We start from the raw sequence: 26,511 nt of genomic DNA, 5'->3' as shown, positions 1-26,511 counted from the left end.
TAGAACTTTGTATTTTCATTGCAAAGGGCCTCAATTCAGTCCCTGGTCTGGGGAAACTAAGATCCCACAAGCCATGGGCATGCTCAAAAAGAAAAGAAAAAGAAAACAAAACTTTGGGATGATTCATTCTGGGGAAAAGTAGAGATGAGGTGGAGAGGGGTCAGAATCTGACATGAGTTAAATTTAAAATTTGGGGCTTTTTTCTATGGGTGAGTACAAAACACTGAAGATTATGTTGGATAGGTTATCATAGAAAAGGAAAATTCTTTGTGAGGTGTTTCTGGGGACTGTGAGTAATTCATTAAAGGTAGAACTTTGAAGGGGAAGAGATGAGACTGGAAGAGAAGGTAAAAATCCAGAAAATGAGTGAAAACTAAGGTGTTTGACCTAGAGAGCATATTAAAAAGCAGAGACATTACTTTGCCAACAAAGGTCCATCTAGTCAGAGCTATGGTTTTTCCAGTAGTCATGTAATGATGTGAGAGCTGGACTATAAAGAAAGCTGAGCACCAAAGAATTGATGCTAAAAGAACTGTGGTGTTGGAGAAGACTCTTGAGAGTCCCTTGGACTGCAAGGAGATCCAACCTAAAGGTTCCTTTAGTCCATCCTAAATTAAATCAGTCCTGAATATTCACTGGAAGAACTGATGCCAAAGTTTGGCCACCTGATGTGAAGAACTGACTCATTGGAAAAGACCCTGATACTGGGAAAGATTGAGGGCAGGAGGAGAAGGGGACGACAGAGGATGAGATAGTTGGATGGCATCACCGCCTCAATGGACATGAGTTTGAGTAAACTCCAAGAGTTGGTGATGGACAGGGAGGCCTGCCGTGCTGCAGTCCATGGGGTTGCAAAGAGTTGGACACAACTGAGCGACTGAACTGAAGGTGTTTGGACATTTTCTAATAAGCGGTTGGAAATCATTGACAGATTTCATATGAGAAATAATTGGATAATGTTTACATACTAGAAGATGAATTTGGCCAACAATGTATAGAATAAATTTGAGAAGATTAGGTCCAAGGCAAGATAAACAGTTAAGATGTTATTGCAGTAGTTGTCTAGGTCAAAAGTAATAACCCAGCAAAGAGCAGTGGTAGGAAGAAAAGGAAAAGAGGAAATAAATTTGGCATATATTAGAGACAAAATTGGTTGGACTTGCAGATTTATCAAAATGGGGCAAAGATTAGGTAGAGAGAAAGAAGAGCCAAAAAAGACTGCTGAAGTCCTGGCTAAATATAAGAACAGTAACAGATGGACGAGGAAGAAGATTATTAATAAAATATTGAGAAAACAAGTTCAGGGTGCCTCTGAGATGTTGAAGTAGATGTGTGCGTTGACTAAGGGAAATCCAGACATGAAATCTGTGGATGTTGGAGTCATTGATACACAGGTGGTAGTAGTTAAATGTGGATAGTTCTGCTGATAGCATTCCATTTTCTGTTGACTGAGTGCTATTCTAAATGGTTTACAGACATGATTTTATTATTCATTTCTTTTAACAACCCATGAAGTTGTCATTTCTCAAAGGGAAAAGGTAACATACAGAAGAGTTAGGTAATGTATAAGCCATGGCACCCCACTCCAGTACTCTTGCCTGGAAAATACCGTGGACAGAGGAGCCTGGTGGGCTGCAGTCCATGGGGTTGTGACACGACTGAGCAACTTCACTTTCACTTTTCACTTTGATGCATTGGAGAAGGAAATGGTAGCCCACTCCAGGGTTCTTGCCTGGAGAATCCCAGGGACACGGGAGCCTGGTGGGCTGCCGTCTATGGGGTCGCACAGAGTCGGACACGACTGAAGAGACTTAGCAGCAGCAGTAGCAGCTAAAGCTAGTAGGTGACAAAGCCAGGAATGGAACAGACTGATATCTAACCTGAAATCTTAAAACACTATGCGACTGACAAATCAAGAGTGCTCAGGAGAGAACCTTGAGAAGCATCAGCATTTAAAGGAGGAGGATCACAGGCAGAGCTGCCTATAATTGTACATGCCCCCTGTGTATATATATGGAGGAGTAGCTAGACATCAGAGGAGAACCAAGAGAGCGATTAAGACAGAGACCAAAAGAGGGTTTATTAGATTATTCTGTGTACCAAAAGCCTGGTGGAAATGATACTTGTTAGAAATAGCATTTAGAAAAATCTCACCTGGACCCCCTGCCTCGGTCCTGAAGGGGCTGGATGGGCGAGTTGGGTGCGATGGCTTGAGCCTGGGCGGCTGCGGCAACATTAGCTGGAGGCGGCGGCCGGCCCCAGCCCTGGGTGGAGCTGCTCGCGGGCTGACTGTGCCTAAGCCTGGCATCCGTGTAGCTGGTGCGGAGGATGTCGATCCTCTGGAACCCGCTCACCCGCTCCCTGTAAGTGAACATGATGAGTGGCCAGGGCTCTCGGCTGCGGCCGCAGGCGGCAGGAATGAGAACCACCATGGTGTGTGTGCAACAGAGAGAAATTATGTAAGTCACTCCAGGCTGTCTCTGTTCAGAGTGACCTTGATCAAGGAACACAGATCTTCTTAAACAACAGCAGTGAGAAATCGGACTGGCTGTTTATCCAATTATATCACTCATTCAACTGTTTTTAACCTATTTATGTCTAGAACATCTATCAGTGGGTTGCTAGGAAGAGGCTCAATGTTTGTGTTTTCACCAGATCCGTTTCAGAGACTGCTTAAAATTAACCCAGACTGGAAAACCCATAGACTTCTTGATTTAGGTGCTGGAGATGGAGAGGTCACAAAATTCATGAGCCCTCACTTTGAAGAAATTTATGCCACTGAGCTGTGTGAAACTATGACATGGCAGCTACAGAGGAAGAAATACAGAGTGCTTGGTATAAATCAGTGGCAGAAGATAGGGTTTTAGTATGATGTCATCAGCTTTTGCTGGACCGTTGTGATCACTCTCTGACTTTGTTAAAAAGGTATCAGAAATGTCTTGGAGCCAACCAGAGGCAGGGTCATCCTTTCTTTGGTCTTACTTTTTCATCCCTATGTGTAGAACGTAGGTGGCAAATGGGATAAACCATTGGAAATTTTGGAAATCAAGGAACAGAATTGGGAAAAACAAGTGAATAGTCTGCCTGACGTTTTCAGAAAAGCTGGTTTTGTTATTGAAGCTTTCACCAGACTGCCATACCTGTGTGAGGGCGACATGTATAATGACTACTACGTTCTGGATGATGCTGTCTTTGTTCTCAAACCTATGTAAACATGTGGAGGTTGAGGTCTTCTGAGTCCACCCCGATAATGTACACTCCGGAAGAGGGTCTGCATGTTCAGTTATATGAAAGGAGGACCTTTGGGGACTGCCATTATAAATATCATGTAGGATTTTTAAAAGCCAGAATACTAATTATTACCTTGTAGTGTGTAAAAGGAATGTTTTTTAAAAAACAAAAAACCCAACTCTTCAAGGATGTTTAACTCTTTACTCAATTATGTAGGTCACAGTCCAATTATGAAAGATATTTTTTATACTTAATTGCAGTAGGAACTCATTCCCAAAGCAATAGTCATGACTTCACAGGGAACTAGTAAATGTGGGTTGTTTGTAATAAAATGAAGACTGGGCAATAAATCTGTCTTTCCAGTTGCAAATACTGGTTATAAAGTATAGCCACTGATCCTCTTTCATGTTTAGAAGTTCTGTCATTATTCAAGAAAATGTTTTTAATCATGCTAATAAGCTTTTTTTGAATGTGGGGGGAAAAAAAACTCGCCTTTGGGTTTAGTAAGTTGGAGTTTATTGGTAACCTTAGTAACTGCCGTGTGAATGGAGTGATGGCAGCTTAAATGAGATAGCATGTTTTATATAAAACTCCTCATATAGTGGATTACATATTTTTTAAGTACAGAAAAAAGGTAGCTCCTATAATTATGGAGTTACTAGAAATCAAAGTGGAGACAGTGACTATATAATACTCTTTCAGATCCCTAAATCTGAAAGATCTTAACCCACTCAGATAAATTGATTTGGACTGGTTTAAATATGGGTTCCTTTTTTTTTTTTTTTTGTCGGAGCCCTATGGCATATGGACTTTTAGTTCCCCAACCAAGGATCAAACCTGTGCCCCCTACGTTGAAAATGTAGACTCCCAACCACTGGACCACCAGGGAAATCCCCATGGATACATTTTTTTGAGAGAACATAAGTTCCATCTAATGATTTCTGCTTCTCTGTGAAATAGCATATTAAGCTTATCTCCTAAGAGTGAGAAAGAATGTGGTATAAGTAAGGGTGCATCACAAGAGTGGTAAAAGTTCGAAATAGGTCCAACAGCAAATTAGAGAAGCTGCTAATTAAAGACACGTGGAAGGAGGGCCCAGTGAGGAGGAGACTGAATTGTTTCAATACTCTTGGTGTGATTTTTCTTCAGCAGAACCCAGGGACAGAAATATAGGTGCAATAAAGACATTCAGTTGGATTGACCCAGATTTAGGATTTTGTTGAATACATGTGATAGGCTATAAACTGTAGGGAGAATGAAAAGTATATGCAGGTTTAATATGAGTGGTTTAGATAATGGATCAAAAAGACTCTGGGATTGGTAAAGAACTGAGTACTAGAAGAGACTCCAAGAGACTATACATGAGTTGGAGAAAATAAAGAGACCTTGATGAAATTGAAGGACAGACAGAACAGAGTGGGTGGTTGTGGTCAGAAAGGGTGATTTGAAAGTGTAGAAAGAAGTGGTTCTTGGAGGTCACTGAATTTGAGGTTGAAACTAGAAAATGTGATGAATCATCCATATGGACATTAAGATTGTTCAGGATAATAATGAAACTTGGGTTTGCTTGGCTCAAGGTTCCAGATAGTAAATAGATTAGGCCTTGCCTTGGACCTTTAAAAAAGATTGACTGAGGTATGTTTTGGGGCTCAAATTACTTATTTCCCAGTACATTCACCTGGTGATGAAAGTGGCAGCGGAGCCTCTCTTCCAGTAGATGGGAAGGTGAAGAGTCTGTCTACAATAATAATGGAAAGGAGGTTAAGCAGTTGGTCTAAGGTCACATTCTGATTGGATCCTAAAGCCCACACTCCTTCCACTAACCCTGGTGTTTTTGCAACAGATTGAACTACTTCAGCTCAGTTTTTAATCTTCCCAGATGTTTGGGAGAACAGTTTTATTTTAGCTTCTCCAAAGTTAATGTATTTTTTAGTGCCAAACATATACAAAGTAAAGTGGAAATCTGCTCAAAGGAACACTTTGAACAGAAACTTAACCCGAAGCAGTCAAGGTTTTTAGGCATTAGGTGCAGTAAATTGATCCATTGGTTTGTCTGTCTGTCTGTATTTGGAGTAAGTTACACTAAGTATAACTTGACTCATTTGGTTTTCTTTATTGTCTTTTTTCATCTCCAGCTGCGTATCCCCACCGTTTGAATCTTTTTTACCTTGCCAATGATGTCATACAAAACTGTAAAAGGAAAAACGCAATCATATTCCGTGAATCATTTGCTGATGTACTTCCTGAAGCAGCTGCTCTAGTGAAGTAAGTAAATTCTCACTCTTCTCTGGGATCTAAGCTTAGAAAATTCAGAATTTTAATTTCCCATCCTACCCATTAGTAAGAATTATAAAAGTTGCACATGCTTGAAGATCCAAGGGTATTTTGTCTATATTGTTCATTATAATTGTTTTTGTAATATTTTTCTTTTAAAGAGTTTTTCTTCCCTTTTTGAAAACTTGTCTGTTATCTATGCTCTGCCTGTTTTCTCCTTATTTGACCAGGAGAATGTATCTCCTGTTCATACTCTCTGATTGTACTTCTTTCTGTTTCTTCTGTTTTGTGATTTTTATGTATTTCCATTTTTCTTACAGTCTTTCTGAAATCTTGCCCCCTTTATGAAATCTGTGTAATTAGGGAAAATGAAAATATTTACTCCTAACTCCGTATTAATTTACTCCATTCTTAGCAAAATTGTATCCAGCATTTTCCAAAGTGCTGGAACACTCATATTTGATCTTATTTGCCCCGTATTAATAGTGTTTTCCTTGTGTTATGTGCATATTTGTCAGTTGTTTGCTTGGTGCAAGCAGCATACACATATATATACAACTGAAGGATAAACAGTTATGTGGAAAAATAAAAATAGCCAAATATTTCCTCAAATTATATACTTGTTGTGATTGTGTGAATATATGAATATTCTATTTTATTGACCCATTTCTTAGTATTAACCCAGTCACAATGGAATGATCCTTGTCCCTTCCGTTGGATTGTAAACTTGAGATGGTCTGCTTTGGTATCACAAAAGATTAAGATGTGGTCTTACTTTCAGGTACTAAGTAATAAAGATTTATACACACATCAGAAGAACATAATAACAGTAATAGCACCTACGTTTATTGAAAATTCATAATTGACCAGATACGTATACAAAGTGCTCTGTGTACTTCAGGTTGTTTAGTCCTGAGAACAACATTTAAAGTGGCTGCTACTATTGTCCCCATTTTAAGGAGAAGAAAACTGACTTAGAAAGATTACATAGCTTGCCTAAGCTCTCACAGCTGTTGGGGGGGCGGGTAGGGGGTAATGGTATTTGGCAGAGTTCCTACCCAAGCCTGTCTAGACCCATAGCTTATGTTCTGTGCTGCCTCTTTACATGTGTAAATTCAGTATAATTTTGAGTAAGAAAAGCAGTGTGCTAAATGATCTCCACTTATGGTTTCTGCTGTAAATATCATTATAGTCTGGAAAACTTAACCTAATGTTTCTTAGACTTAGGTTTCATGACCTAGTTCATGGATTAATATAGGGTTGCCAGCTTTTGTTTTACCATGTAAAGATTTTTTTATGAACAACTACTTTGTGTTACTATTTCACAGGAAAATATAGGAATGGAATAATCTCAAAATAAAGTACTGTCCTTTAAAATAAAATTCTAAGCCCCAAAAATGTTTTCAACTCAATGGAGGTTATCTTCAGAAACCTGTAATAAAATCACTTAATGGTGAAATAGTAAAAGCATTTCAGGACAGCGATGCCCTTTATCATCATTACTGTTCACCATTAGGTTGAGATTCCCTTTATTTCTAAATAAGTAAGAAGAATGCATTTAGAAGAGATAGAATTGTCATTATTGGCAGATAATATGATTACCTATATCAGGGGTGGGCAACCTTTTTCTATAAAAGACCAGATAGTATTTTAATCTTTGCAGGTCATAGGATCTCTATTGCCACTACTCAACTCTAGTGTTCTATCATGAAATCTGCCATAGACGATACATAAGCAAATGGTTATGGCTGTGTTCCAATAAAACTTTATTTACAAAACAGGCAGCAGACCAGATTTGGCCTGAGGTTTGTAGTTTGCAAACCCTTGGCCTACATAGAATCAATGAATAAGAAAGTTAAGTTAAATAGCCAGATTCAAGTTCAACATAGAAAAGCAGTAGACTTCCTATGTATGTTAATAGTAACCGATTAACAATATAATTAGAGGATTTATGAAAGGCTTGCTTCTGCCATGAAGCATAAAGGCCAACTTCTCCCTGTAAGTTTGTTGATGGTCCCAGCGCACCTTTGTGGGCCTCTGCCAGTGTTGAGTAGTCATGGACTAGCAACCAGTTGTTCGTTTGTTTGTTGGAACTATTTTTGTATTGTAAAAACTAAACACTCCAAGGACAAGACACTTAACATACTGATAGAGAAACGAGCAAAGAATGGAGACAGGCAGAAGACATAAATTAAAGAAAAGAATTTTCAACTCAACTATACAAAGAAATAGAAGTTTAAATGCAACTTTTCACACTAATCAAAAGAATGGAGTTCTTTTTACTAATGGAAGCCAGATGTCTCTGTACTGCTGGTGAGAGTATAAATTAGAACCTTTCTTGAAAGCCATTTGGCAGAATTTGTTGAAAGGCTTAAAATGATCTGTCCTCCAGAAATTCTCGAGGAATTGAGAGCCTATAAACTCTCCATCCTCTTTGACCCAGGAATGTGACTCAGAAATCTATCTTGAAGAAAAAAATCAGAAATGCAAAATTTTCTTCAAAGGATGTACATTGCAGAATTTATTGAAGTTGGAAACAAATGGTTAAATTGTGATTATTTTCTTTTAAATGTAATTAGGGAAAAAAGATTCTTTTTGCAACACAAAGTAATGCCTCCTGTCCCCCAAGTAAGGAAACCTTACCCCAAAATAACATAAGTATGTAAAGCTTTTACAGAGAAGAATTTTTGAACTTGATAGTATATTCAAAAGCAGAGACATTACTTTGCCGACTAAGGGCCGTCTAGTCAAGGCTGTGGTAGTTCCTGTGGTCATATATGGATGTGAGAATTGGACTGTGAAGAAGGCTGAGCGCCAAAGAATTGATGCTTTTGAACTGTGGTGTTGGAGAAGACTCTTGAGAGTCCCTTGGACTGCAAGGAGATCCAACCAGTCCATTGTGAAGGAGATCAGCCCTGGGATTTCTTTGGAAGGAATGATGCTAAAGCTGAAACTCCAGTACTTTGGCCACCTCATGTGAAGAGTTGACTCATTGGAAAAGACTGATGCTGGGAGGGATTGGGGGCAGGAGGAAGAGGGGACGACAGAGGATGAGATGGCTGGATGGCATCACGGACTCGATGGATGTGAGTCTGAGTGAACTCCGGGAGTTGGTGATGGACAGGGAGGCCTGGCATGCTGCGATTCATGGGGTCGCAAAGAGTCAGACATGACTGAGCGACTGAACTGAACTGAACTGAAAGGATATTAAAGAAAATGTGTGTAAATGAAGTGATAGATATATAATTTTGAAGGGAAAGATCTGGTATTGTTATTCTTTCCCAAAATGTAGACTATAAATTCATTGTAATCTCAGTCAGAATCTTAATAATATTTAATGTAGAAGGATAAAATATCCAAGATGATTGTTTATAAGAACATTGAAGTCAGAGCTCCCCTGTCATTTATTTGTATATATTTTAAAATAGTAATAGAATCAGGAGTAGAAGACTGTTACGAGTGAAACAGAATATATTTTCACTTATAAAGAAATTGATTGTAATATGGTATTAGTTGCACAGTCGTGTCCGACTCTTTGCACGCCTATGGACTGTGGCCTGCCAGGCTCCTCTGTCCATGGAATTTTCCAGACACAAATATTGGAGTTGGTAGCCATTCCCTTCTCCAGGGAATCTTCCAGATCCAGGGAAGTCCAAACCCAAGTCTCCTTCATTGCAGGCAGATTCTTTACCATTTGAGGTAAAGTATATGATAAATGAGAGGATATTAGGATATGAGCTTTAGTATTCCATAAACAGCTGCATCCTAACCACCATTACCCCCTTTTAAATTTCTGTTCACAGGTACACTTTTGCAAATTCATTTCTCTTAATTTAAGGCTATCATTTTAATCACTTTAATTTAGGAGGGGCAAATGTTTAGAAATTCCAGGCAGGTAACCTAGGTGAGTGAAGTGGGTTGATTATAAGGAAAAATCCATCTGAAAGGGACAGCAGCTATGCAGCTCTAGCCTATGGCCGTAAAGAAACATGACTTCAGTGTCAACATATGTTGTCAGACTTTCCAAAAAACTTTGTCATTTTTAAGCTAGGTCAAAATCTAGATTCCTATATGAAGTTTCCCAAATTTTAAATGTGTGAAACTAAGTCATATTCTAAAAAATTTATTGCTAGCCAAACAAAATATATCTGAGAACTAAATTTTAGGGTTACAAATAAATTTTAGCACATGGGTGAATTTGCAAATACAACATCTACAATTAAAGAGAATCAGCTATATTTAGAAATCTTAACAAAAGATGTATAAGATCACGTTGAAAAAATTATAAAACATAATTGAGAAACAGTATGGAAAACTGAAACAAATAATTTGTGGATAGGGAAGACTCAATATTTAATGATAAGATTTCTTCCCAAACTGATTTATAAGTCCAATGCAATCTTAATTAAGATCTTAATAGTTTCCCCCCATTTTACAAATTTATTTGTTTTTGTACAATTTATTAATTCCTGGAACATATGTTGTGTATTTACTAAGCGCTTTGCACTGTTAATGATCTGAGATTTAGACAACAAATAACACATGGTGTAGCCTGGACACAGCATGGATAGGTGTGGACCAGTAATGTGATGACTGCTGCAGTGGAGTTATCTCAGCTTGCAGTGGGGGGCAACTAAAGTACAAATTGATTTTGAATTTTGTATGGAAGTGCAGAGAGCTCCCTCCTCTTCTTCCCCCACGAAGAAAAAGCCAAGAAACTCTTAAAGAGTAACAAGGTGGGAAGACAGGCTCTACCAGGTTTCAAGACTGGTTATAAAGCTATGATAAATAAAGCAGAATGATATTTGCCCAGAGATAACCAAAGAAACATGTAGAACATAATACAAGGTCAAAAACAGAACAGTGTATATGTATACTTGGTCTCTGTGTGAAAAAGAACTTTTTCATAATATTGCTGGGGTAGATTTGCTATATAGGAAAGATTAGATCCTGTGCACATCATACACAAAAATCAATTGCATATTAAATACAAATATGAAAGAGCTACAGATCTTTTGGAGACAACATAGGAGAATATCTCATGACCTTACCTCATAAGATTGATAAAGTCAGTTACATTAAAATGAAGACCTACCATTTAATCAAATAACACTATAAAGAAGGAAAAGACAAGCCACAGAGTGGGAAAAAATATTCTGCAGTCAACAAGAGATTTATATACAGAATATATAAAAAATCACAAATAATAAAAGATAATATATTGAAGATTTTAGTTTTACCTGGCACTTATATTAGAAATCAAGCCAGAAATTGTTTAAATATTTATTAATGACTTTTAAAACAATAAATGTTAATAACCAAAACTTATAGTTTTAATAGTGTTTTGTGTTCTTGCAGATCCCTTTAATATCTGGCTTAATAGCGGATAGCTATATTTTCTTACCTCCTTTTGCATTCAGTCTGTTTTGATAGCACATGTCATGTAGCCCTAGAATTGCTAAAATATTACATATCATATACGTTAAGTCCTGATCAGGAGAGAGAAATCACATACCAGTAATTTAAACAGGAAAATTTAATATAATGGATCATTAAGGGGCTTTTCTGGCAGTCCAGTGGTTTAAGACTCCACGCTTCCAATGCATGGGGCACAGGTTCAATCTGTGGTCAGGAACTAAGATCCCACATGCCACAGGTGTAGCCAAAATAAATTTTAAGAAGCTTAACTTTGGGGTGGGGTGTAGGAAAGGACCGTTAAGTAGGTAAAAGGTAGCTAACTACTAGAAAGAATAAAATAACTCTTAAGGTGATATGGAATAGTATGTGCTGAAAGCAGCTACTACTTCTGAACCTGAGGGAAAAGTAAATAACTACCCGCACCCTAACCCACCCCCAGGCTGAGATTCAGACCTCAGGAAAGAGTAGATGGCTGTAAGAACCTGCTACCTGTCACTAGTGGTTCCGAAACAGGTCAGAGAGCACTCACCACTGAACTACAAGAGCTGTGCTGAAATGCTGCCAGGGTGCCTCTGTGCTGATCTGCTTGAAAATATAACCCTGAAAGAGGAATCCCTACTGCTTCTTCCAGCCTCTCAGTGTCACTCCAGGGCTCTCTGTTGGCAGAGTCCAACTCTGAACCAATGGGAAATAGAGTTTTCAGTGTCTGGCCCCAGTACAGGGAAGGGCATGTTGGAGCTTAGAGGCAGTAAAGCAATAACTAGCACAGATCTGTACCAGATGAGGATAAATCTTTAAGTCCACCAGTACAAATATTAGCAAAATTGTGGCACAGTGGAAGCTCTCTTATACTGTTGGTTTGAGGGTTGATTGGTATAAAACAACCTCATTTTTTTTAAGTTTGTTATATATACCCTGTGATCTTATAGTTCCAACCCTAAGCTTTTACAAACCCTGAGAAACTTACATATTTGCAGCAAGATCAGTGGAAGGGAATTTTTATACCAACTCTGTCTATGGTAATAAAAATTTGGGGGAATTCCTTGGCAGTTCAGTGGTGAGGACTCCATGCTTCCACTGCAGGGGGGCCAGGTTCAGTCCCTGGTTGGAGAACTAAGACTGCAAACCACACAGTCCAGCAGAAGAAGAATAAAGTGAAAACCTCAATTTAAAAAAAAAATTGAAAACACTTTTTACAGTAAGGTGAATGAATTATGGCATACTGGAATATCAAACAGCAAAGAAAATTAATGGATTTCAGTTATATGCAATGATATAGATAAGTCTCACAAAATACTGGTTGGAAGTACGAAAGAATATTTCTGTATACATAGTATGAATCCATTTATATAAAGTTCAAGTTTGGCAGAAAAATAAACTATTGTTTATACTTCAGCCAGTCAGTTCAGTCGCTCAGTCATGTCTGAGTCGTTGTGACCCCATGGACCTCAGCACATCAGGCTTCCCTGTCCGTCACCAACTCCCAGAGCTTACTCAGACTTGTGTCTGTTGAGTCGGTGATGCCATCCAACCATCCCCTTCTCCTCCTGCCTTCGATCTTTCCCAGCATCATGGTCTTTTCCAGTGAGTCAGTTCTTTGTATCAGGTGGCCAGAGTATTGGAGTTTCAGCTTCAGCATCAGTCCTTCCAGTGAATATTCAGGACTGATTTCCTTTAGGATGGACTAAAGGAACCTTTAGGTTGGATCTCCTTGCAGTCCAGGGGACTCACAAGAGTCTTCTCCAACACCACAGTTCAAAAGCATCAATTCTTTGGTGCTCAGCTTTCTTTATAGTCCAGCTCTCACATCCATACATGACTTCTGGAAAAACCATAGCTTTGACTAGATGGACTTTTGTTGGAAAGTAATGTCTCTGCTTTTTAATATGCTGTCTAGGTTGGTCATAACTTTTCTTCCAAGGAGCAAACGTCTTTTAAATTCATGGCTGCAGTCACCATCTGCAGTGATTTTGGAGCCCAAGAAAATAAAGTCTGTCACTGTTTTCCCTTGTTTCCCCATCTATTTGCCATGAAGTGATGGGACCAGATGCATGATCTTAGTTTTCTGAATGTTGAGTTTTAAGCCAACTTTACACTCTTCTTTCACTTTCATCAAGAGGCTCTTTAGTCCTTCTTTGCTTTCTGCCATAAGGGTGGTGTCATCTGCATATCTGAGGTTACTGATAATTTCTCCCGGCAGTCTTGATTCCAGCTTGTGCTTCGTCCAGTCCAGCATTTCGCATTATGTACTCTGTATAAGTTAAATAAGCAGGGTGACAGTATACAGCCTTGTTTATACTTAACTTATTTTTAAAACAAAATTAAGAAAACAGGTCTACCATCCCAGGTAAATGAAAGGGATTGTGATCTTGAAGGGACCCACTCAGGTCCTCTAGGCAGCCAGTAGTGTATTATTTCTTGACCTGGGTTGTGATTACATGGATATTACTTTTTAAGTATCTGTTAATATATATCATATGTAATTATATGCAGCTTTTCTGTAATATAAGATTTATTTGGACTAAACAGTTTTCAAATTACAATTTTAAGTAAATGATTTTAAGAAGCTGGTTCCTTTCGAAAATTGAATTGGCAGCCTGGTAGAACAAATTGTGTAGTCAGTCATAGAGCAGTACAATATTCCCAGTTAGGTATCAGTTCTGTAAGATTTTATTGACTCTATCCCTTCACCTTTCGTATAGATCTAGTATCCTCAAGAAGTTTTCCTTTCCTAACTTGTTTTTCAAATTTTACTTAATCTTTTTTTGAATTTAAATGTATTTACTTTTGATAGGAGGATAATTGCTCCACAATATTGTGTTGGCCTCTGCCATATATCAACATGAATCAGCCATAGGTACATGTATGTCCCTTCCCTGTTGAGCCTCACTCCCACCTCCTACCCCACCCTTCCTGACTTTTCTTCCCCAGTCTGGATTAAGCAGTTCTTTGCTGTCATTATACCTACCGCTTCTTTTGTCATAGCTCCTAACACACCACTTCATAATTGATATACTTGGTTTTTGTCACGTTTCTATCTCCCAGACTTCGAGCTTCTGCTCCCAGCACAATGCTTGTCAATTCATAGGTGGTTGGTTAGCTTGATGCATGGATGGAAATACCATGGAGTGCTATAAAGCTGTGTTTCTTAGGTATAGGCCTAGTTATTCATTGGTGGGTCCATGGATATAGTTTAAAGCGTCATTGGATTGTCTAAGCATATTGAATATCATCCGTATGATTACCTCATTAGCAGTTCTGTGAGTCATTTTCAGTGGCTCTATTGTGTGTGTATTTTGGTATAAGGCAGTATTACTTTATCAGGGGCTAATGAGGAAAGGTTAAAGGTGACTTTAATATAAATAATTGTATCAGTTGAAGGCACTAATAATTTTTAGCATACACTAAAGAAATTTGTAGTAGTTCAAATAGATAAAAATGGTGAAATAACGGAATGATAATGGTATTACGGTCTTAAAAAGTTTCAAACTGTATACAGTATCATATTTGCATTGCAATTTGGTTTCAACAGAATATCATTTATAACTTTAAATCAGTGTTTATATGAATGGTATTTACTATATTTTTGTTTAACTTGAAAATTTTGACTTGTAGTTGTTGAAGAACTATAAAATGTTTTCCAGAGAATCATATAGGGTAAAAAGATATAGAGACTTTGTGATCATCTTCGTAAGCAATCCAAGAGCATTTACAGAGTTATGAGGGTTCGGTGAGTTTGCTGAATACAAATCAACATATAGGAATCAGTAGCATTTTAGTCGGAGAAGGGAATGGCAACCCACTCCAGTGTTCTTGCCTGGAGAATCCCAGGGACAGAGGAGCCTGGTGGGCTGCTGTCTATGGGGTCGCACAGAGTTGGACATGACTGAAGCGACTTAGCAGTAACAGCATTTCAGTATATCAGAAATAACCAGTTATAGTAAAATGATATTATTAACAGTAACAAAAAAGCTCTAAATACCTAGAATAAAAGTGTGTTGAGACCTTTATGGAGAAAACTATAAACTTTCAAAAAGATAAAAATCAGCATATAAATATAGTACACTTTAATCAAGTTCCCAATAGGATATTTTAAGAAATTTGTTATACTGATTGTAAAATTCATATAGAAGAGTCAGTGTCTTAGGAGTAGCCAAAATTGTTGATAAAAAGCAAGTAAGGGACTTTCCTGGTGGTGCAGTGGATAAGAATCCACCTGCCAGTGCAGGGAACACAAGTCCAACCCCTGGTCCAGGAAGATTCCACGTCCCTCAGAGCATCTAAATCCTTTGTGCCGTAACTTCTGAGCCAGTGCTCTTAAGCCCATGAGCCACAGTTGCTGAAGCCTGTGTGCCTAGAGCCTGTGCTCCACAGCTAGAGCAGAGAGCACACTGAGAAGCCCGAGCACCTCACAGAGTAGCCCCCGCTCACTGCAGCGAGACAAAGCCCGCAAGCAGCAGTGAAGACCCAGGCCAACCAAAAATAAATAAGTTTAACAAAACAACCAAGTAGGTCCTAACCTATGAAACATCAAGAGTTATTATTTGGTTTAGTTTCTAATACATGTTTTTAGTGATATTGTGTGTGGAGGGATGATGGGATGGCTGAAATAGCTCTGCCTATAATGATTTCATGACCTGTATTTTTGACAAAGTGATGAATAAAAAAATGAAATTATTCTCAATAAAAACCTGATACAGGGAAAAAATAATTATTATTTGGTACAGTAATTAAAAGAGGATGATATTAATACAAGGATAGACAAATAGATTTAAGGAACAAAACAGAGATCCCACAGCTGGACCCATGCCTATATGGGACCTCTGTAAATGGTAAAAGTCGCATTACAGTTCATTGGGGGAAAGATGTAGTCTTCAATAAGTGATTCTGGGATATGGGCTTTCTGTGTGGAAGAAATAAAATAAAATGTTAAATGTTTCCCAGTACTGTACACAAAAGCATATTCCAAATGAATTACTCTAATATATAAAACAAAACTTTAAAATGTTAAAAGACAAAGAATATTTTCCTGACTGTAAGGGTTAGTTTAGAAAGCTCTTAAGACCCAAAGAACAGATAATAAAGAAAAGTATAAATTTAATTACATCAAAATGAAACTACATTATAGAAGACACCCTAAAATTAAAGACAAGTGACACACTAGGGAAAACATGTTATAGGCAAATAAAAAAGATTCATTTTTATAAGTGGGGGTTATTTAGGCTATACAGAGCAGTGCATTTTTTTATTTTTCTTTGGCTGCTCTGGTGTTTGTCACGGCGTGTGCAGGCTTCCCGTTGCAGAGCGAGGGCTCCGTAGTTGGGGCTCATGGGCTTCTCCTGTTGCCGTGCGTGGACTTAGTAGCCCTGCAGCCTGTGGGATCTTAGTTCCCTGACCAGGCATCGCACCCGAGTTCCCTAGATTGGAAGGTGGATTCTGATTAAGTGTTGACTACCTGCTCCTTGAGTTGACCCCATTATTTGGTCTTCTGTTTGGTCAGTTGGCAAATATTTATTAAGAAGCTTCAAGATGCAGCACATTACTGTGATGATGTACCAGAAATAAGATATTGATAAAGAAAAGCTATTCCCCTGAGTGAGGCACAAGATTATGCTGTTTGGTTCTGGTTAGTTGTTTGGTTTTGTGTTGTTCATGTTTGTTGTTGGGTTTTGGCCACAAGGCTTGTGAGATCCCGGTTCCCCAACCAGGGCTTGAACCTGGGCCCTTGGAGTCCTAACCACTGGACTGCCAGGAAATTTCCTAATTCTGTTTATTTTAACTCTGATAGCTGGGCACCTCTTCTTACACTCTTCATCAGCTTTGTGCTTTGAAATAATTTATTTTTTTGTTTTAAAAGTGGTCTAAGGCAAGGGTTGTTAATATACAAAGCATCTATTCAGCATCCTAGCAATTGTGCAAATCAGTCAATTTTTTTTGTTACAAGTCAAACAGCAAAGTTTATATTTAATTATTTTATGTTGTGTATGTGGTAGTAGTTGTATGTTCTGTAGAAATTGAGGTTGTGATCAGTAATGGCTGAAATAGAGGTCTAGAATCACTAAGTAAAACTGCTGTTCTGGATTTTGTTTTAGTTGAATTTGTAAATTCAAGAGATGGTTATATTGTGGGAGTTTGAGAGTTCTATGTTCATATAAATGAAAAACAAATCTAGCCAAGAATTTTAAACCTAACAAATTATCTAGTAAAAATAATTTTACAAATGAAGAAACCTAGTTCCCCAAAGACTTCTTAGTAAAACCAGAACTAAAATGTCTAGTTTCCCCATCTCGTGCTTTGTTTACTATATTTTACTCTAGTCTCATTTATATGATTTTCTAGCAGTTGCTATTTCTCCAGCATATTTTACTTGAGGATTTTGTTGAATAGCTGTTGGGACTTCATAATGAATAGTTGGGTTTGAAAATGACAAAGTCTAGTTGTCATTCATTCATTTACTATTTAGTGAACACTTTGTAGGTGCTGAAGAAGCAACAATAAATGTTACAACCTCTGCAGACAGACATTTACAAATAATTAGGACGACTTCTGGCTGCATGGCCAGCCATCTATTCTAAAGGGTCCTTTTTTATAAAGCAATCACATTCTTGACAAAATATAAGCCGAACCAGCAACAGTGGACATATTAGAATGGCAGAGCTGACATTAATTAGTATGCCTAGCTTGCTAATACCATGTGACCTGGGCTGTGGAGAGGGAATAAAGAGGTCTTGAGTGATAAATACCCCTGGCTTCCAGTATAGGTTTGTTCTTAAGGAACACATTTCCTACTTAGTTCACCAAGAATCTCATAGATCAAACAAAAAAATATGTGCTGACAGTCAAAGGTTGCCAAGTACATTGGGAAGCAAAGCACCGCAAGGAAAATCAGCAGATTTAGATTCCTTCACAGAGCTAAGACAGTCATAAAAGATGTTAAAAGAAGATTAAATGGAATAAAATGAACAATGGATAAAATACTTGGACAAAAGAACCAGTAGGAATTCTAGAAAAGAAAAGGATTAAGCTAAAAAATAGTTTTGAAGAAATTAGAATGCAGCACTAGAGAGAAGGAAGTGGCAAAATGTAGATTAGAATAAGAGGACTGATGAAAATCAAATGAGAATCCAGAAGGAGAGCACTTCTGAATTCTTTGAGAGAGGTAGTGGCTGAGAATGCTCTGAAAGTGATTTAAAAAAAAAAAAAAAACAGAAACAACAAAGTAAAACATGAGTCTTCAAACGATGGGAAACACAACATATACTAAGCAGGATAAATTTAAAAAAAGTTACACCTAATCATCCATTCTAATGAAATTACCAAAAAAGATTTTAAAAGCAGCCAAAGAGTTCACACCAACTAGAATGACTGTAATTTAAAAACAAAACTAGAGAATAACAAATGTTAGGATGGGAAAAACTTCTACACTTTTGTAGGAAAGTATAAATGGTGCAGCTGCTATGGAAAAACAGTTTGATGGTTCTTCAAAGAGTTAAACATAGAATTACTATATGATCCAGCAAATCTATTCCTGATTATATACAAAAAAAGAAATGAAAGCAGGAAATTGAATGGATATTTGTACATCCATGTTCATAATAGCACTATTTACAATAACCAGAAGAAGGAACCAGCCGGATTTTCAGATTAGCAGATAAAATATGATATATATATAAAACAGAGTATCATTTAACCTTAAAAAGGAAACAATTCTGACACACGTTACAACATAGATGACTCTTACAAGACATTATGCTGAATGAAACCAATCATAAAAGCACAACTGTTGTATGACTGTGTTTATATGAAATAACTGCAGTGGCCAAATCCATAGAAACAGAAGGTACAGTTGTGGTTTGTAGTAAAAATAGGGAGATCTTATTTAATGGATATAGAATTTCAGTTTTTTAGTCTGAACAGTTCTAGAGGTTGATTGCATGGCAGTGTAAATGCACATAATATTACTGAGCTGTACTCTTAAAGTGGTTAAGATGGTAAATTTTATGTTTGTTTTACCACGATTTTTTAAAAAATGGTTGATACATAGTATCATGTCTGATACATAGTATGCATGAATGAACCTTGAAAACATGCTGACATAAGCTAGTCACAAAAGAACAAATTGTATGGTTCCATTTTTATAAAATGTCTTGATTAGGTAAATCCATAGAGACAGAGAGTAGATTAGAAGTTGTCAGGAGTTGAAGGGAAGGAGTAATAGGGAGTTAACTGTTTGATGGGTACAGAGTTTGTTTACGGCAGTGAAAGTTTTTGGAAATAGGTTTGGTGATTGTACAACGTTGTGGATATAACTAATGCCACTGCGTTATACATTTAAAAAATGATTAATGGGCTTTCCTGGTGGTCCAGTGGTTAGGAATCCGTCTGCTGATGCAGGTGACACCGGTTTGCTCTCTGGTCCAAGAAGATCGCACATGCCACAGGACGATTAGGCCCATGTACCACAACTGTTAACCCTGCCCAGCACCCCCCCCAAAAAGACATTAAAATGACTTAAAGAGGAAGACTTGACACCATGAAACTTTAAGAAAACATAGACAAAACATTCTCTGACATAAATGTTTTCTTTAGTCAATATCCCAAGGCAAAAGAAAATAAAAGCAAAACTAAACAAATCGGGTGTAATTAAGCTCAGAAGCTTTTGTACAGCAAAGGAAACCATTAACAAAAAGAAAAGACAACTTATGGACTGGGAGAAAGTATTTGCAAGTAATGTGACTGACAAGGGTTAATTTTCCAGAATATAGCTCATTCAGCTCAATTAAAAAGAAAACAACTATCGAAAAATGGACAGAACACTTAAAATTGTGTTTTCTCCAAGGACAACATCCAGATGGCTAACAGGCACCTGAAAAGATACTCAGCATCACTGTATTAGAGAAATGCAAGTCAAAACAATAGTGAAGAATCACCTCACACAGAACTGGTCATCATCAAAAAGTCCACAAATAATAAATGCTGGAGAAAGTGTGGAGAAAAAGGAACCCTCCTGTAGTGTTAGTGGAACTATAAATTGGTGCAGCTACTATGGAGAACAGTATAGAAGTTCCTTAAAAATTGAAAGATACATATTCCCCAGTGTTCATAGCAGCACTGTTTACCACAGCCAAGACATGGAAGCCACCTAAGTGTCCATCAGCAGATGAATGGATAAAGAAGATAGAAGTTATAAATGATACAGTGAATTTATTTACAAAATAAAAACAGATTCACAGGTATAGAAAACAAATTTATGGTTACCAAAGGTGGAAAAGGAATAGATAAATAAGAAGGTTGGGATTAACAGACTCTGCTATATACAAAATGGATAAACAACAAGGTCCTACTGTATAGCACAGGGAACAATATTTGATACCTTGTAATAACCTATAATGGAAAAGAATAGGAAAAAGAATATATATGTGTGTGTGTATAACCAAAGTACACTGCTTTACAACAGATATTAAAGCAACATTATAAATCAATTCTTCTTCAATTTTTCCTAAAGAAAAATATATTAGGAAGCCAAATCAAAAGGATCATACACCATGATTCAGTGTGAGATATATTCCAAGGATGCAAGAGTGGTTCATCTGTAAATCAACATGATCATCACATTAACAAAAAGGAGAATTAAAAAACATGATCATCTTAATAGAGGCAGAAAAAGCACTTGACAAAATTCAACACCCAGCTATAAAAACTCTCAATAAAGTGGGTACAGAAAGAACATCTTTCAGCGTAATATTATAGGCAGTATGTGACAAATCCACAACTAAAACAATACTCAGTGGTGACGAAATGAGAGCTGTCTTTCTAAGAGTAGGAACAAAGCAACGATGTATACTCTTGCCATTCTTATTCAGCATAGTATTGGAAATTCTAACCAGAGCAATTAGGCAGGAAAAAGAAATAAAAGGTATTGGAACAGAAGAAGTATATTTGTGGCTGTCACTATTTGTGGGTGACATGATTTTATATAGTTGTGGTTTAGTCACTTAATCAAATGTCCAGTTCTTTAGTGATCTTGTGGACTGTAGCCCACTAGGTTCCTCTGTCCTTGGAATTTCCCAGGGCTTGACTCTGTGTCTCCTCCATTGCAGGCGGATTCTTTACCGTTGAGCCATCAGGGAAGCCATAATTTTATATAGAGAAAATTCTAAAAACTCCACCAAAAGCCTATTCAAAGCAGTAAACAAATACAGTTAAGTTTTAGTATACAGAATCAATACACAAAAATCAGTTTCATTTCTGTGTTAACAATGAGATAGCAGAAAAGCAAATTAAGAGAAAAAGCAATCCCATTTAGAATCACAACAAAAAAGAATGAAATACCTAGGATAAATTTAATCAAGGATGTGAAAGACCTGTGCACTGAAAACTATGAGACATTGTTGAAAATAACTGACGACACAAATAAATGGAAAGATATTTCAAGCTCATGGATTGAAAGAATTAACATTGTCAAGTGTTCATATTACCTAAAGCAGTCTATCGGTTCAGTGCAATCCCTATCAATATCCAAAGGGTATTTTCCACCAAAATAGAAAAGAAATTCTAAAATTTATATGAAACCACAAAAGAACCTGAATAGCCAAAGCAATACTAAGAAAAAAGAACACAAAACTATAGGCATCACACACCCTGATATCAAATGATACTACAAAGCCACAATAACAAAAACCAGCATGGTATTGATAGAAAAACAGATACATTGATCAATGAAACAGAATTGAAAGCCCAGAAATCTATGCATTTATGTACAACTAATTTACAGCAGAGATGCAAAGAATATACAGTGGGGGAAAGCTGGTCTCTTCAGTAAATGGTGGGGTAAGAAACAAGAGCAACATAAAAAAGCTAAACTAGGCCACTGGACTCATACTGTACACAAAAATTAACTCAAAATGAATTAAAGACTTATTGTAAGATCTGAAACCATAAAACTCCTAGAAGAAAACATAGGCTGTACATGCTGACATTGGTCTTAACATTATTTTTCTGGATATGTCTGCTCAGGCAAGCAGTACTAAAGGAAAAATAAACAAATGGGACTACATCAAACTAAAAAGTTTCTGTACAACAAGGAAAACCATCAATAAAACAGAAACAATAGCCTACTGAATGGCAGAAGAGATCTGCAAATCAAATATCTGAGAAGGGGTTAATACCCAAAATATAAACAACCCATACAACTCAACAACAGAAAAACCAATAACTTGCTTTAAAAAAATGAGCAGAGGAGCTGAATGGATATTTTTTCCAGAGAAGATATACAAATGGCCAATAGGCAGATGATGTTGAACATTACGAATTGTTAGGGAAATGAAAAAAACCACAGTGAGATAGATAGTCATTAGAATGACTTTTCAAAAAGGCATGAAATAACAAGTGTTTGAGAGGATTTGAAAAAGATGGAATCCTCATACACTGCTGGTGGGAGTGTAAATCCATGCAGCCACTGTGGAAAACAGTATGGAGATTCCTCAAAAAATTAAGAATAAAACTACCGTATGGTCTGAGTATTTATACCAAGAATACAAAAGTACTGATTGGAAAAGATTTATGCACCCCTGTGTCCATCACAGCATTATTTACAATAGCTAAGATATGAAAACATCGTAAGTGTCCATGGATGGTTGAATGGATAAAGAAAAATGTGATATATACACACACACACACACACACACACAGACACACACACACAAAATGGAGTACCACTCAACCATTTAAAAAAAAAGATGATCTCTTTCCCTTCGGCGCGCCACTGAAGATCCTGGTGTCGCCATGGGCCGCCGCCCTGCCCGGTGTTACCATTATTGTAAGAACAAGCCGTACCCAAAGTCCCGCTTCTGCCAAGGTATCCCTAATGCTAAGATCCACATCTTTGGCTTGGGGCGTAAGAAGGCCAAAGTGGATGAGTTCCCACTCTGTGGCCACATGGTGTCAGATGAGTATGATCAGCTCTCCTCTGAAGCCCTGGAGGCTGCCCGTATTTGTGCCAACAAGTACATAGTGAAAAGCTGTGGCAGAGATGGTTTTCACATCCGGAGTGCGGCTCCACCCCTTTCATGTCATCCACATCAACAAGATGTTGTCTTGTGCTGGAGCTGATAGACTCCAGATAGGTATGCTGGAGGGGACGGCGCTGATGCTCTGTGCAGGGCCCGCCATCTGTCCAGGGGCCTGCACACGAGCATCAGCGCTGTCCCCTCCTTAATCACGCTCGCCAATAAATGCCAGACGGCTGTGGGGTCAATCCATCCCTAATCGTGGTCCCCTGGATAGATGGTGGGCCCTGCACACGAGCATCAGCGCTGTCCCCTCAATCATGCTCACCAATAAATGCTATTTCCTGTCAAAAATAAAATTTAAAAAATGAAATCTTGCCATTTGTGATAACAAATGGACCTTGAGGATGCTGTGCTAAGTGAAATAAGTCAAGTAAAGAAAGAGGTACCTTACATTTTCACTCAAATATAGAATGTGTTTTAAAAATTAAAAATAAAAATAAATAACCAAACACACACACATAGATACAGAGGACCAACTAGTGGTTACCAGAGTGGGAAGGTGGTAAAGTATGAAATGGGTAAAGGGAGTCAGCTGTATGGTGATGGATGGAAAATTAAACTTTGATAATGAGTATGCTCATGAATGTATACAGACATAGAAATATAAGGTACTCATGAAACTGATAAACCAGTATTAAAGTTCAATATGTCATCCATAACCTCATTTATGTTACCAATTAAAAGTGTGGAGCAAGACTTTTTTTAAGATTTTAGTCCTAGACATCAGAAAAAAGTGTTTGAAAATAAACATGAAAAGATTTGGAAAATAATTTTTAAATTAATTTTTATTTATTTTTGGCTGTGCTGGGTGTTCGTTGTGGCGCACAGGGTCTTCATTGCTGTGCACTATCTTTCCCTAGTTGCAGTGGGTGAGAGCTACTCTAGAAGTGGTACGCGGCCTGCTCCTTGCAGTGACTTCTCTTGTTGCAGAGCAGGGCTCTAGGGCATGTGGGCTTAGATGCCCCACAGCATGTGGGATCTTAGTTCCCAGACCAGGGATGGAACCCTGTTTCCCTGCATTGGGCTTCCCTGGTGGCTCAGCTGGTAAAGAATCTGCCTGCAGTGTGGGATACCTGGGTTCGATCCCTGGGTGGGGAAGATTCCCCTGGAGAAGGGAAAGGCTACCCACTCTAGTATTCTGGCCTGGAGAATTCAATGGACTGTAGAGTCCACGGGGTCAAAAAGAGTTGGATACAACTGAGTGACTTTCACTTTCAGTTTCCCTTTCCCCTGCATTAGCAGGTGGATTCTTAACCACTGGACCATGAGGTAAGTCCCTGGAAAATAATTTTGTTGACAACTTTATTTTCAGATTTCTAGTTTGAGACGCAAATTTAACATTTTTATGTCTCACTTTTTCTTTCTTCTCAGGGATCCATCTGTCTCTAAATCTGTAGAACGAATCTTTAAAATCTGGGAAGATAGAAATGTATACCCAGAAGAAATGATTATGGCATTAAGAGAAGCTTTGAGTAAGTATCCTTTCTCTCCGAAAAGAAAGATTGAGTCATTATTCAGTCTTTAAAATTATATGTATTTTACAGATCTAGTCCTTTTGCTTATTAATGAAAGACAAAGTTTGGGATATGGCCCTATTTGTTTAAAATTAAATAACTGTTCAAATCTGTTTGCATTAATTTAAGTAGAATGGTTTGGAGAGGGTTGTTTTTTTTTGACTAAGAAAAGGCAAGCATATTAAGTGATGATCATTAATTAATTTTCTGCATTTGTTTTACTTTGAGTGCTTTAAACTATTCATCTTTTGTGTTCAATAATTACTGCCCTGTCCTCCTACTTTTGGGAGAATTTTTAGACAAGGTTTCAGTTTTCACTGAATTATTTGATACATTAATCATATGTTGGTATTCTTCAGTCTCTTTTGATTTAGATTTGCAGTAAGTTTTGTACAGGTGTTTTTAAAATTATTTAGTTTCTATGTATTAGATTCGTGTAATAAAATCAGTGAGTAGAAGTTGATGATATCTGATACCATGACTGTTATTTGACTAGAAATTTGCTTTAAAAATAGCATCTTCTAAGAAGCTGTTAAATTCTTCATTTGAATGAGTTACCTAGTGTTTTTAAACTTCCTACCCTATTCTTCTCCAAATTAGTTATTTCTGTGATACGGAAATCATGTTTATTTGACAGCTTCTTAGATCTGGTGGGTATTTTTATCTTTTTATAAAAATAAAAGAAAAGGAAAGAAAGAAACAACACACAGTCTCGGATTGCCTTTTTTCAACTTTGACACTGAAGTGGACAGACAGAACAGCTTCCCATAACGCCAGATTGCAAAACTGAAATGTTTTCCAGGTACCACTTTCAAATCTCAGAAGCAGCTGAAAGAAAATCTGAACAAACAACCGAATAAGCAGTGGAAGAAATCACAAAGTAAGGAACAAAATCTCAACTAATATAAATTACCTCCTCTTTTTGGAGCAGAAGAAAATGTAGACCATTTGACTTCGTACCTGGCATAAACCATGGGCAAGCATGTGTTTTCCAGGCCTGGGAGGCTCCCAGTGACTTACACTAACCAAGCCATCATGGAGTTACTTCTTTAAAAAAATAAAAATAAAACTACCTTTAAACAAAGGAAATGCAGAAAAAGGGTTTAATTGTGTGAAGATTCAAGAGTAGTTGGGGGATTGGAAGAAGAAAAACATACATGATAGTGCCCAGGGTAACTTTAAGGTTCAAAGCTATATGAAGTTAGAGGCAGCTGGCATTAAACAACAGAGCTGAAGAGGAGACTAGGCGTTAAGAAGCATTTCTGTGGGAGCCATGAAATCCTTCAGATTTGGGGAGATACTCTACCAGATTAGACATGGGCCTCAAATCCTGGCCAGAAGCCATTCTCTTAACAGGAGCTCCTGCTGTGTTTATCATGTTTACCCAGCATGAGATCACGGGAGTGGAATACTGCATGTGATAGGCTGCTGTGGGCCAAACTGAGGAATATTGAGAAAGATTTGAAGGTGTGGAGGGAACAAGGTAAAAGACAGAATTGGGAGGTGAAACAAGACACTTGGGATGGTTTTGCTCCAGCAAGCATGTGATATTCATCATGATTCAGGGAGTCCTTTCACATCCTTTTGGTCATAAGTTGCATGCTTAGGAACAGCAAGAGTCATCATTTCAGCCAAAGTTCAACCACAGTAGTATTGTACCTAGAACTTTTCCTGCCTGTTTTTGCTTTGAATTGAGTCAGCAGAAAAAGCAAATCTAAAACTAAATACATAGGAATAGAGTTGATGCTTGGAATTAAATTTTCTTCAGCCAGTGATCAGAATTAATTGGATGTCCTGCTCCTGGACACTCTTATGGACACTCTTAATTTGAGGTGTTAAGATCCTGTTCCACTCAGTCAGAATAGGCAGAAAGATACTTCATGTATCTCCAAGTCAGTAATTCTAGGACTTCAGACTTACAGGGTATGTTGGAGGTAAGTAGGTTAAACCTATCTAAATAGTACATATTTTTATACTGACCATGCTTGGGAGTTTTCAGTGTA

The 26,511-nt window shown here is 37.6% G+C and overlaps 1 protein-coding gene across 2 annotated transcripts in view; it reads left to right on the top strand.

Annotated features, from left to right (window-relative positions):
• Positions 1-26,511, top strand: part of RPRD2 (regulation of nuclear pre-mRNA domain containing 2) — a 90,386-nt gene that overhangs the window by 33,647 nt on the left and 30,228 nt on the right. The window contains exons 2-4 of one of the 2 annotated variants that reach the window (XM_052636559.1): positions 5,367-5,496; positions 24,366-24,466; positions 25,311-25,388. In XM_052636559.1, the coding sequence (XP_052492519.1) occupies positions 5,367-5,496; positions 24,366-24,466; positions 25,311-25,388 (309 nt within the window). The remainder of the gene's footprint in view (positions 1-5,366; positions 5,497-24,365; positions 24,467-25,310; positions 25,389-26,511) is intronic. The other variant, XM_052636560.1, reaches the window with a different exon arrangement.

This window comes from Budorcas taxicolor, chromosome 3 (assembly GCF_023091745.1).
Source record: "Budorcas taxicolor isolate Tak-1 chromosome 3, Takin1.1, whole genome shotgun sequence".
NCBI lineage: Eukaryota > Metazoa > Chordata > Mammalia > Artiodactyla > Bovidae > Budorcas > Budorcas taxicolor.
Note: the sequence above shows the minus strand (reverse complement) of the source record. Positions and strands in the feature narration are given on the sequence as shown.